This window comes from Myotis brandtii, unplaced genomic scaffold (genome assembly GCF_000412655.1).
Source record: "Myotis brandtii unplaced genomic scaffold, ASM41265v1 scaffold155, whole genome shotgun sequence".
Classification (NCBI taxonomy): Eukaryota; Metazoa; Chordata; class Mammalia; order Chiroptera; family Vespertilionidae; genus Myotis; species Myotis brandtii.
This window is the reverse complement of record NW_005355621.1, coordinates 2,665,145-2,677,386: the sequence shown is the minus strand read 5'-3', so window position 1 is coordinate 2,677,386 and position 12,242 is coordinate 2,665,145. Positions and strand designations below refer to the sequence as shown.

The window sequence follows — 12,242 nt, the reverse complement described above, 5'->3', positions numbered from 1 at the left end:
GCAGGTTTCTGTGGCAGTAAATTGCCCGGCTTTTAGGTGAAGCCATGTCTTTTCTCTTCCCGAGTTCTACCAAGTGCATTCATCGAATTCTCAGATTTATACCCTTGACCTTCATCTGCCAAAAGTTTAATTTGCTATTTCTACAACCACCTCCCAGGCTGGGCATCAGGAGCTCTGAGGAGCTTGTAGGAGGAGGAGAGACTGACATGGAACTTAGCTATAATTAGGTTCAGCTTATTCCCAAGTGACATAAAACCTCAAATCCCTCCTTATTCTTTAGTCGTTGCTTCTAGGGGCTCCAATAAGGAGAAACGATCTGAAATTGGTTTTGAATGGCTCTGGGCTGTCCCTGCCCGGGAGACCGTGAGCAGGAAGGAATAGAAACTGGAAAATTGAAGTTGGATCATGGTATTAATGCGGGCACCTCAGTGCTTTGGGGCTCCTGAAAGGTCACCTGGAACACGATGTGTGAATGTCTATAAAGCACCCAAAGGCCCTGGTTAGTTGGAGAACCTGGGTCACCGTTCAGCACGGCCTTTGTGCCTGGCCTCTTCCAGGCATGAACATTTCTAAGCTGTAACGTGGCTCATTTCAGAGAAGTGGGGGAAAGCGTGCAGGGTTTGGATCCCAGCTCTGCCACTTACAAGCTGGGTCATTGGGGAAATTCTTCAACCTCTCTGAGCCTCAGTTTCCTTGTCTTTAAAATGGGCGTGATACCGCCTACTTCCAGGTGGTTGTGAGGAATAGAGGAGAGACACTAATAAAGATGAGTGTGTATCGAGTGCGTGCAGAGTTGTTTAAGGCACCTGGTGGTTCCACAAGAATGCCTCCGATTTGTTTTGCTTTATGTTTTTGTTTTAACGCCTTTGCTAAGAAGGCCCTTGGAGTAATTTTGAGGAAGTCTGGTAGGAAAGAACATGCCAACTTCTTTGTTCTTTTGCTGTGAGTAAGTGGTCTGACCTGATACCCGTTAGCAGAAAGAATATCTTCCGTGAAACCCTCAGGTCACTTGACCTGTTGTTTTATTTTCATTCATTTGACCCAATGTGCTGAGTACCTACTATGCACTAAGCACTTGGGCAGAGGGCAGATAGAGAGGGGCCCACAAGAAAGGTAGGCCTGGGGGCTTGGCTGCTAGGGACGAGAGTGGGAGGGGTTGAGAGGCTGGTCTGCTCCCCCAGCTACCCCTGTGGGACCTTTGACCTTTGGCTGTTCTGCCTCCTCACTGGGCCCAGTTTTTGGTGTGTCCCCCCCCCCCCCCCCCCCAGTGTGCAAAAGGGCTTGTACTTTGTGTTAATTGCTCATTCAAGTCTGGCATTTCTCACATCTACTCCAGAAAATAAAAATTAAAAACCACCAAATGTCTAGTAATGAGAGTGCTTAGTTCTGTTTTATCCCCAGAAAAGCGAAGGGCTTAAAGGGAAGCTTTGAGCAAAGCTCTTCCAAGACAGTAAAAAAGCAAAGTTTAGTATTCTGCCGCTGTTCGCCGTTTAATCATGCCGCATCCCTTTGGCAAGAAATGCTTTAGTCTGGGGCTGTTGAACGCGTATAAGCGTGTTCTGTCTTGATGTGGGGACGTTTTCTCCTCTGAAAATGAGCAGTGATGGTCAGATGTGAGATGAGGACCCTTCAGACGCCAAACCTGAGTCTCGATTCTTTATTCTTTGCTGGGCAGCGCAAACAAGGAAAGCTAAAACATGGGCCTATCCAGACATGAAGCATCCCACATACACACTGGGTTCAAAACGCCTCAGATTTCTTAAGATAAAAGTAAATCTCTCCTATTAACCAATGTCACCCCCATAAATTTAATTTTTTTTTTAAATGGGGGGAAAATAGTAAATCTCCCAGGTACAGGTTCCTGAGTATTTGAAAACGCTCAACCGCTGAGGTTAAAGGGCCTCTGAGACCCATAAAGGTCTGGTTTCCTGTGACTCTCAGTGACGTTTCTTGCTGAGCTGGCTTCTTCACCGGCCAGCAGCACTTGCCCAAGGGCAGCCCCCACTCTAAGGGTCTAGTCTGTTGCAGGCCAGCAAGCCCTCTCGACCAGTGGTTCTCAACCTTCCTAATGCCGCTACCCTTTAATACAGTTCCTCATGTTGTGGTGACCCCCAATTTCATTGTTACAAATTGAACATAATTAAAGCATAGTGATTAATCACAAAAACAATATGTAATTATATTTGTGTTTTCTGACGGTCTTAGGCGACCCCTGTGAAAGGGTCATTCGACCCCCAAAGGGGTCTCGACCCACAGGTTGAGAACCGCTGTTCTAGAAGTTGAGCCAGAACAAAGAATTCCGGTTCTAGCCGTAGTGACTCAAAGGGAGGCTCTCCTGTTGCATTTAAAAGGTGGTCCAGCCCTAGCTGGTTTGGCTGGGTGGATAGAGCGTGGTCCTGGGTTCAATTCCGATCAAGGGCACGTTCCTCCCTGGCTCCTCCCCAGCCTGGGGCTCGTGCAGGAGGCAACCAATCGATGTGTTTCTCTCCAATCAATATTTCTCTCTGTCTTTCCCTCTCTCTTCCACTCTGTCTAAAAATCAATGGAAAAATATCCTCTGGTGAGGAGTAAAAATAATAGATAGATAGATAGATAGATAGATAGATAGATAGATAGGAGGGTGAGGTTCTTCCCCTCTGAGACCTTCTAACCCGCCCCCTCCAGTGGAATGTCAGGCTGGAGTCCTGGGTGACTGGGACAAAAGGGTTTTGTTCCAAGAATGGCCCCTGTGGCCCATGCTCCCCCAGGACTCAAGGCCACCAGCTCTGCTTTCTAGAAGGTTTTCTGGGGGAGAGGGGAGTCCCCATAGTTATTGCTATTATTATTAGATGGCATTTTTTCCATATGAAAAACCTAGTCATTCCAACCAAGATGCCGGCCTTTGGCCTTTGGCCTTGGATTGTAAGCTGGGAAGACATGGATAGCACATCTGTTTCACAGCCAGGATTTGTCTTTCCTTTCACATCCTCTCCAGGCCCTACCCTCTTCTCTCCCTCCTTCCCCTGTTACTGCCTAACTGCTCTGCCCCAACCCCTCACCCCAGCCCCTCACACTCGACTGCCCCGCCCCCAGCGCTTCTCCAGGGCTGTATAACCGTGTTTCTCTGGGGAGAGCCACTGCTCTGTGCTTACGAATTAGGGGCTTCGAGATCACCTGGTTTTACCTCTTCGCCCAACTAAGGAGAAAGCTAAGGCCCAGGGAGAACTTGTCCAAGGTGAGGCTCTTGGTTCGGTGGTAGAGCTGGGGGCAGGATCCAGGCCTGTGACATTGCACATGGACGGTGTTGGGTGCCATGTACCAGGCTGTTCTACATTTTCATATAATTCCCATAACCACCCTCGGATATAGGCACTATGACTACATCCAGTGATTTGGACATTGACTCTATGTCCCAAGAGGAGTTAATAGTGAAACCAGGCTCTGGATCCAGTTCTGGTTAATTCATTCCCAAGGGCACTGCCTGGTGACCAGTTTGTCCCAGTTTGCCTGGGACTTTCCTGGCTTCAGCACTGAAAGTCCCCCGTCCTGGGAATGTCCTCAGTGCCAGGCAAACCAGGACAGGCGGTCACTCTAGCTTCAGTAGGGTGACCTCCAGAGGGTGTGGGGAGAGCTGTGACATAGTGCCTCTCTGGACAGACTGTGGTCCCACGGTTACAAAGCAGAGTGGCCTGTCCTTACAGAAGTGGCTCCCTCGGAGCAAGCTGGGTATGGCTCACCCTTCTTCTAACCTGCTGAGCTTGACTCGGACACTCCCATCTCAGCGCCTTGTGACCGATGGACTAGACCACGCTGGACGGCAGGGGTCTGTGCATTTGGAGAAAACATCTCTGTAATTACAGCGCCTCTCCGGACTCTCAGAGCGTGGGGAAGAGGAGGACCCGTGTCAGGCTGTTAGGAAATCAGCCTGGGAAAGGTCTGAAGTCAGCTGGGTGTCAGAGCTGTGTGGCCAGGGACAGGGGTGGAGACCATTTGGGCCTGGGTGACTCAGTCCAGGAGGCTTCACTTTGAATGTTGAGGGAAGTGAGAGCACTGGTTTTTGCGGTGGGAGTGCTAAGTGTAAAAGCATCAAGACCACTGATTCTAGCCCAGCTGGTGTGGCTCAGTGGTCGAGTGTTGACCTATGAACCAGGAGGTCACGATACGATTCCCAGTCAGGGCACATGCCCGGGTTGTGGGCTCAATCCCCAGGGTGGGGCGTGCAGGAGATAGCCCATCAGTGATTCTCTCTCATCGTTGATGTTTCTCTCTCTCTCCCTCTCCCTTTCTCGCTGAAATCAATAAAAACATATTTTTAAAAAAGAATCACTGATTTGAGAAACAGACTGGCCTAGGTTTGAATTTGCTTCTTTCTCTGCCATTTGCTGGCTGTCATTTGGGGCAACTTAACCTCTCGGAGCTTTTGTGCTCAAATGGGTACAACCATCATCAGGAGCGGGGCTGGGAGGGCAGAGGGGAGATAAAAAATGAAGCATCAAAAGTATAAATAGCCCTGGCTGGTGTGGCTCAGTTCATTGAGCGTCATCCCGTGCATGGGAAGGTTGCCGGTTCGATCCCGGGCAGGGTACATACCCAAGGTTGCAGGTTTGATCCCTGGTCAGGGTGCATACAGGAGGCAACCAATTAGTGTTTCTCTCTCAAACAATTTTTCTCTCTTGCCCTCTCCCTTCCTCTCTCTCTAAAAAAATCAATAAAAATATTTTAAAAATATATATGTGAATAAATAAGGTGGGGATAAAGGATGTTATTATTCATTATTTCTAACAGGATTTTTATGAGACTCTAATGAAGCAATGTGAAAAAAAAGGCTTAATTAGCATTGTGTCAGGCATCTCAGGCACATGGTAAATTCTCAATGTGTATTTCTCATGATGATGATTATGAGCGGTTGCTGTGTTTTATAAGACCTGAGTTCCAGGCCTCAGAATTGGTTTTATGAAATGCATCAACAGCAGGTTCCCACCCAGAGAACCACAGCATTTCCGTTTTGTGTCTGTAGACCTGAATGAGCCGTGCCGCCGCTGCTCCCTTCCGCCCCAGCAGCACGGCAGGGGCATGGGGAGCCGCCCCGAGAATGAGTGAGGGGCCCCACTCCCTTGTCTCCAGCGGACTTTCCGTCAGGGGCTCTCAGCTCACTGGGAGTGAAGCGTCCCCTTAAAACCAACAGTGCTCGTCACCACAGTGAAACAAACACGAGGGGCTTCGTTTTAATTTTAGCTTCATTTATGTGTTTGGAATACACACAACTGTTCCCGGTTCCAAGAAATCATACTGTAAATGGAGCTAATTAGGTTCTTCCAAAAACGGTCTTGAATTTCATTGAGTCCAGTTTGGAAAGGAGAAAACAAGTGTTGCTGCTAAATAGAACGCGTGGTGATGGGTGGACAGTGGGAGGCCAGCATTAAACGTCCTCAGGGATTTCTTTCTTAGGGCTCTTGATCAACAACTGTTCCCGGTTCCAAGAAATCATACTGTAAATGGAGCTAATTAGGTTCTTCCAAAAACGGTCTTGAATTTCATTGAGTCCAGTTTGGAAAGGAGAAAACAAGTGTTGCTGCTAAATAGAACGCGTGGTGGTGGGTGGACAGTGGGAGGCCAGCATTAAACGTCCTCAGGGATTCCTTTCTTAGGGCTCTTGATCATCAAACCTTTCATTTTCAAAGGGGAAAAAAGTAACAGCATCCTGATGCTACTGGAAGTTTCCTCCATAGATAGCAGGCAACGAGCTGTCCGCTGTGCATAAAGGAAGCCTTAATTCCTAGATCATTCATAAACTTCTTTGAGTACCTACTGTGTGCCAAGCACCAGAGAAACAGCATGAATAAGATGGGGAGGATCAGTATCCCCCCCATACCTAGTGCCTGGCACATAGTAGGCACTTGATAAGAATTAGTCGAAGGATAAGTGAGTGAGTGTAGTAACTGTTAGCTAATAGTTTGGCCATCATCTCGCTTCATTTTGATGAACCCTATAACACTGGATTACATTTTAAATCACCTGTCCTTGAAGTGGCCAGCCAACCAGGTCTTGGGCCAGGAAGAAACGATTGAGACGTGGTGGATTGGGCACTTGACATTGGTCCTGCGTGGCACCTGAGAGCATAGGCTGCCTGTGCTAGAATCCTGTCTTCCCCTCTTACAGGTCTTGAGATCGAGGCTCAGTATTCCCATCTGTGAAGTGGGGACATTCGTGGTACCCACCCCATAGGGCTGTTGTGCCGATTAAATGTGTGACTTCTTGCTGTGCCCTGAACGCTCTCTGACCGTTAAATGCCACCATCTATGTGTCTTGGTTGCTCAACCTCCTCTGATGCCTTTTTTCCCTGAGACACACACAGGGTCGATTGACTCACGTTGAAGTGCGTGATTGGCAGCCCTTCCTTTGTCTCCCAGGCCTGCAGTAGGCCCTGTCATTGGATATGAAGAGTCCAGTAGTCAGGTTTGAGTCTCAGCTTGGCAACTTTCCACCCGTGTGGCCTTGATCTTGGTCAGGTTCCTGAAGTTTAGGAGGTGATCTGTAAAAGGCAGGTACTTCCTTCACTGTGTGAAGGGTCACGCTTCACCAAGTGCCTGGCACACGGTGAGCGCCCCATAAATGGTGGGATTGTGATCGTTCCCATAAAAAGCACACAGGGCCCCTTTGGCTTCTGTGGCCTGGGGTGCCAAAGCTGCTTCACACGGTGCCCGGTGAAGTCCGGGCAGGGCTGCAGGAGCCGCCGAGGGCAGGCGGCCTCGGGAAAGAACCCGTGCTGCAGGCCCCACACGGTCAAAGCATTTTAAAGGCCTTGTATTAGAAAAATAAACCAATTAAATAATACTGCCCCCCATAAAAGCTGACTTTTAATGGATTGCACGCTGGGGTTCTCTCCGTGGCGGTCCCGCAGCCACAGGTCTCGGCCAGCCGGTCTGCCGCCATGGGGAGAGTTTAATCTTGCATGGCGTGGGCATAATTTTACGAGCTTTATGGCTGTTTTTTTCTCCTCCGAAGTGTTGCTATGTCATTGTGCACCCAGGGCAACTTGCGTGCATTTAACAGTTTACCTCGTTTTGGGTGGAAATGAAAAATGAAGTAGTAAATTAAAGAAAAACACAACATGGATTTTTTTTTCTCCCCTCTTCTCGAGGCAACCGTGGAGGAACAAAGGACCAGTGTTTCCCCATCAGCCTAATCAAATTCTAATGGCTTTTATGTGCGGACAGTTGCGCGCAGATCGCCTCCTGCCCAGAGAGGGCTGTAGGCCGCGGCGGTGCGCTGGGGATCACACTGCTGACCCCAAGAATACTTGGGGCCGTTCTCTAGGGCAGGGGCCAGCAAACTGCAGCCTGGGGGCCACATCTGGCCCATCATTTATGTCTGTGAAGCGGTTAAAAAAATCAAAAGAAAAAGCATATTTCCTGACATGTGAAAATGAGGTGGAATTCAGATTTCAGCGTCCATCGATGTGCTGGCGCACGGCCGCGCCCATTCATTTCTGCGTGGTCTGTGTGGCCGAGTGGAGAAGCGACAACAGAGACCGTATGGCACACAGCCAAAACAGCGCCTGGCCCTTTGTAGAGAAAGTTTGCTGGCCTGGCTCTCAGAGGGAAGGGAGGAGAGAGGAAAGGCAGCTTGGAGTGTCCCGGACACTCATGATGACTTACCCTCGGGGTGTTCATGTGGCTCAAAGTGACAAGTCCAAGGAGAGGTGCATGAGGAGTGGGTTCACCTGGAGACCTTCCTGAAGTGATCGGCTACTGGCGAAGGCTTCCCTCACCTTTTGGACCGCAGGTTGGTCTGCGTGACTTTCCTGGCAGAGAATCCGGAGCCCGGCCTGAGGTCTGGTAACTTCTCATCAGCTCACCCGACGGCTCAAGAATGGAGAAGTTCCCACGTCCCCTCCCAAGGACAGGGGGAGTGATTTTGGTCATATATTATGTGCCAATCTAGTTTATGGTCTCCAGTAGCTTCAGAAATTTCTAACACACGCTTTTTTTTTTATTTTTTATTTTTGCCGCCACCCAGTTGAAGCATTCTGCATATAGTAGTAACTCATTTAATCCTCACAGCCAACCTAGGGAGCCACGTGCTTTTGATGGGGAACTCGAGCGGTTAAAAATGGTTCGCTTTAGTTATGCAGTAAATAGGCTTGGGAGCTGGTGCACGTAGAAAGCTATTGTTCCAGGGACTGGAATGTCTGGCTGGGCCTGGCCTGACTCGAGGAGACCCGCAAGGGATTCGACCTTTGTGCCTCAGGAAGACTGCAGCCACCAAGACTGTCCGAGCCATTGTGCTCAGGATGCAGATAAAGAGTCACCGGTCAGCTGATGAAGGGGTGCTCGGAAAAGCTCTTATCTGATTAACCTTTTCCCCTGAATTCCAAACCCGTCCCCTACATTTTTCTTCTCTTTATAAAAAAGGGTCGGCTGGAGATGAGATGTAAGACGGTCTTTTAGGGTACGTAACCCGCCATCCTCTCGGATCGCCGGCCGCCTGAATAAAGCCCCCCCATAAAGATTCAACCCTGGCCTCGGCTTATTGGTTCTGGTAGTGACAGGTAGCACGCGTGCTGACTTTTCTGGGTTCAGCACAGAAAGGTTAGGCATCTTGCCTAAGGTCACACAGCTGGTGAGTGGTAGAGCCAGGATCCAAACCCCGGCTGTCTGCTGCAGAGAATGTCCTGCTGCCGCTCTGTAGGGGTGGAATGTTTAGGCCGTGAGAGGATCCGCTTTGCTCGTTCCCATCATGCCCACACCATGTCCGTGCACAAGAAAATCGCCTCCTGTATGAGAAGAAGGCACTTGTCCATTCATTCATTCCTCTCCCTCCCGTCAACAAATGGTTATCAGACGGCTAACGAGGAGGGGCTGCACAGAGTGAAGGTGTTTGGGAACAAGAAGAATGAGGCCAGAGAGAATCTTTTCCATTTAAAAATAGTCCTCGATGTTGGGCTTTTGAGACGTTCGCTTAATTCCCCTCTTTTGTTCATTGTACGCGCCACCTCTGTCTTTCTGGAACCACACACGCTCTTCCTTTCTGCCTCCAGCCTATATTTTCAGGAAAAAGAACCTCATTTACCAGAGGCTTTGGGGAGGCCAGGCCCCTGACTCATTCCGTGGGAAGAGCCCCCCTGGGGGCTCGGGGCGTGGGGGGCATGGTACTGTTCTGGGGACCGGATGCCTTGGGGACCAGGAGCAAGAGGTTCTGACTGACTGTTGAGGGAGGCCGCTGTGGACTCTTAGGAAGGTCACCAAGGCTGGTGCTGGCACAACTCACTGTCTTAGAACAGCCTTTACACTGTCTTTTGTAAGTAGCTTCATTTCAGTGTCTTAGAGGCCTGTGTTGTTGCCTTAATATTTGCTGGGAAGAACTTTTAGCATTATCGCTGCCCTGCCGGGCGTGGCGATGCCTGGATGTTGGGAAGGCAGGGTGGCCCCAGTGCCGTTAAAGGTACAGCTGTGCTAGAAGCCGCTTATCTGTCTTCCTTCCCCACCTGTTTCTTCTTCCCGCCCCTGTGCCTTTTCCTTTGTCAGACAACAAACGTTTGTTGCTCATTGCTGATGAGCCTTCACTTTCTTTCCTCAGTCATGCGGAGGAACCCCTTCGGCGTGGACATCTGCTGCCGGAAGGGGTCTCGAAGCCCCCTGCAGGAGCTCTACAACCCGACCCAGGTAAGCCCGGGAGCTTCCTTGTTGTCTTCGTGCATCGATTTGGGGGGCGGGTGGGGGGCGATGAAAAACTCCGAAATGCTATGCTTTGGGGATTTGAAGCTCCTTGCACTGCCTGGCGTGTTACCTTCAGTGGTTGCTTTCTGGGTCACCCTTTCTCTGTACAATGGTTAGAATTAGGTACTTCCATGGAGTCATGCTGGAGTGAGCCCTGAGATCCACACGGGTGCCAGCTGTGGTACTCAAACGGCAGAGCTGGCAGGCTGTGCAGTCTCCCCTTTGGCACCCCAAAGAAGGTGCACATGGGGGTGAACGTGATTATGAAAGCCCAGGAACGCCCCAAGAGTCCCACCTCACTGCGCCATTTTGGCAGGACGCCCTGTGTGCATGCGACTTTTGCTAAGTGACAGTCATGGTATAAATTGGACTTGATTGTGAAAAGAGTTCCTCTGAGCAAAAATACGCTCCAACCATGGAAAAGTGTTCTCTGTGGAGATCTGGGAGCAGAGGGAGGAGTCCCGGGCGCCATGATGCGTGTGGGTCTTGATGAGGAGGCTCCGAGGCTGGTCCTTTTGTGGGAACATTAATTGGCACTTGATGCTGAGAAGTGGTGAGTGAGCAATTGGTGGCCCGTCCGCTGACCTTCGATCGCTGTTAAGAAAGGGAAAAAAAATTACTGCTTTGGCCATAGTCTCTGAGCTTTATTTTATATCAAATTCTTAATTTAGTGTGTCTGTGGACCCAGTTGCTTGGTGGAGGCCAACACTGCTTGGTCCTCGAAGGTACTGGACTTCCAGAAGTTTTGCAAAGGGATGAGCCTGCGGATGTTCAGATCCCACATCTCTTCCCTGTCTCTCACCTGCACTTCCTTCTGGAACAGTGGGCTCCTGAGGTTGCTCATCACAGGTGGCCTACCCAGGTCAATGCACTGCTCCATCAGCCCCTCCCTCCACCTCGGAGCTTGGTGTGACCAGGCCAGTTGGGCTAGGCCACTGCAAACTGGGGCTTCCTTTACTGGGAGCTTGACATTTGGGTTTTGTTTGGTGCCCAAATATTTCAATGATAGCAGGCAAGTCTCCCGGTCCGTTCTCTGTCCTTAGGAAGAGGCAGAGCCAGCTTCGACAAAGGGCAGGATTTCTGGTTGGCCACATTGACAACAGCACAAGCAACCGAGATGCAAGCCGCTCCCCTCCTTATGTTGCCATCCTCTGTTCTCAGATGATTCCGCCGTCAAACCAAACTGCCAGAGCACTGCTGCTTTCCTGAGGAATGTCATGGGCAACATATGGTATCATGGGAAGAGCCTCTCTCTGAAGTAGATGGCTCTCTGGGCTGTGTCTCTGCTGTTCACTGCTGTGTCCCCAGCCCTAACGCAGGGCCTGGCCTCTAGCAGGTGCCCCCAAATATCTGTGATTGAAAAATGAATGTCCAGGTTCAAGTTCCTACCTCACCACCAACTGGTAGTGCAACCTTGGATGCACAATGAGTCCTCCTTTAGGCTCATTTTTCCCATCTCCCTGGGTTGTCGGGAGGGTGAAATAACTGATGTGTCAGAGGCTGTGTAAATATGAGTCATCAGTGTCATGGTCATGAGGATGGATTCAGTGTTGGAAGTCTTGACTTTAGAGTCAGACCAGGTTCAAAGAATGGCTTTCTCACTTATTGGCTGTGAATGTGGGCAAGACACTTAACCCCTCTGAGGCCACTTTCCTGCCTTTATAACATGGTCCTCAAAATACCAGCCTTGCCTGGCTGGTGTGGCTCAGTGGTTGAGCGTCGACCTATGAACCAGGAGGTCACAGTTTGATTCCCGGTCAGGGCACACACCCGGGTTGCGGGCTCGATCCCCAGTGTGGGATGTGCAGGAGGCAACCGATCAATAATTCTCTCTCATCATTGATGTTTCTATCTCTCTCTCCCTCTCCCTTCCTCTCTGGAATCAATAAAAAGATTAAAAACAGAAATACCAGCCTTGCAGGCTTACATGAGAAGATATGCCTTCCTCGGTGCCTCTTATGGAGTTTGTTCATCCCTGGATTCATTCACCCATTCACTCCTTCAGCTGCTATTATGAGTATCTGCTCTGTGCAGCTCAATGCCAGGCACTGGGCACAAAAGGGTGAGCAGGGCGTGCGGTTGGCCTTCCATATCTGGTTCCATCCCAGGGTTGGCATGAGTGAGTAGACGGGCAGTAAACTAATCAAAGGACAGAGAACCCTCCTGGGTAGAGTCCATCTCTCACTCAGTGGGAGCGTTGTGTGGGTGAGATGCTCATTTAGCAGCAGTAGCCCCGGACCTGGGAGGGAAGATGGGGCTGGAGAGGCGGCTCTGGGAGCATCTGCGAGGGCGTAGGTGGGTGAGTCACCACCCTCCATCAAGAATGCCAAGGGCAAGCTGTCTGGCCCCTGTCGCTGGTCACCAGGAAAGTGTCCCTGCAGGAAGATGGCCCTGTTTCCCCTGTTTCCTCGGGATGTTGTCCCGGGATGTTTTTTCTTAGGGTGGTTTCCTTTACAAGCTGCAATTATGTTCCACTCCCACACAAGGTCGGTCCATGGCGCTTCTTGGAGAAACTGTTGGTGTTTTGGGCTGCTGCCCCGGGGC

General features: G+C 50.3%; 1 protein-coding gene across 1 annotated transcript in view; it reads left to right on the top strand.

The window, feature by feature from the left end:
• Nucleotides 1–12,242, top strand: part of CHST11 (carbohydrate (chondroitin 4) sulfotransferase 11) — a gene marked incomplete at its 3' end in the record, with an annotated part of 239,030 nt that overhangs the window by 100,318 nt on the left and 126,470 nt on the right. The window contains exon 2 of the mRNA XM_005861692.1: nt 9,559–9,644. Coding sequence (XP_005861754.1) covers nt 9,559–9,644 — 86 coding nt within the window. The remainder of the gene's footprint in view (nt 1–9,558; nt 9,645–12,242) is intronic.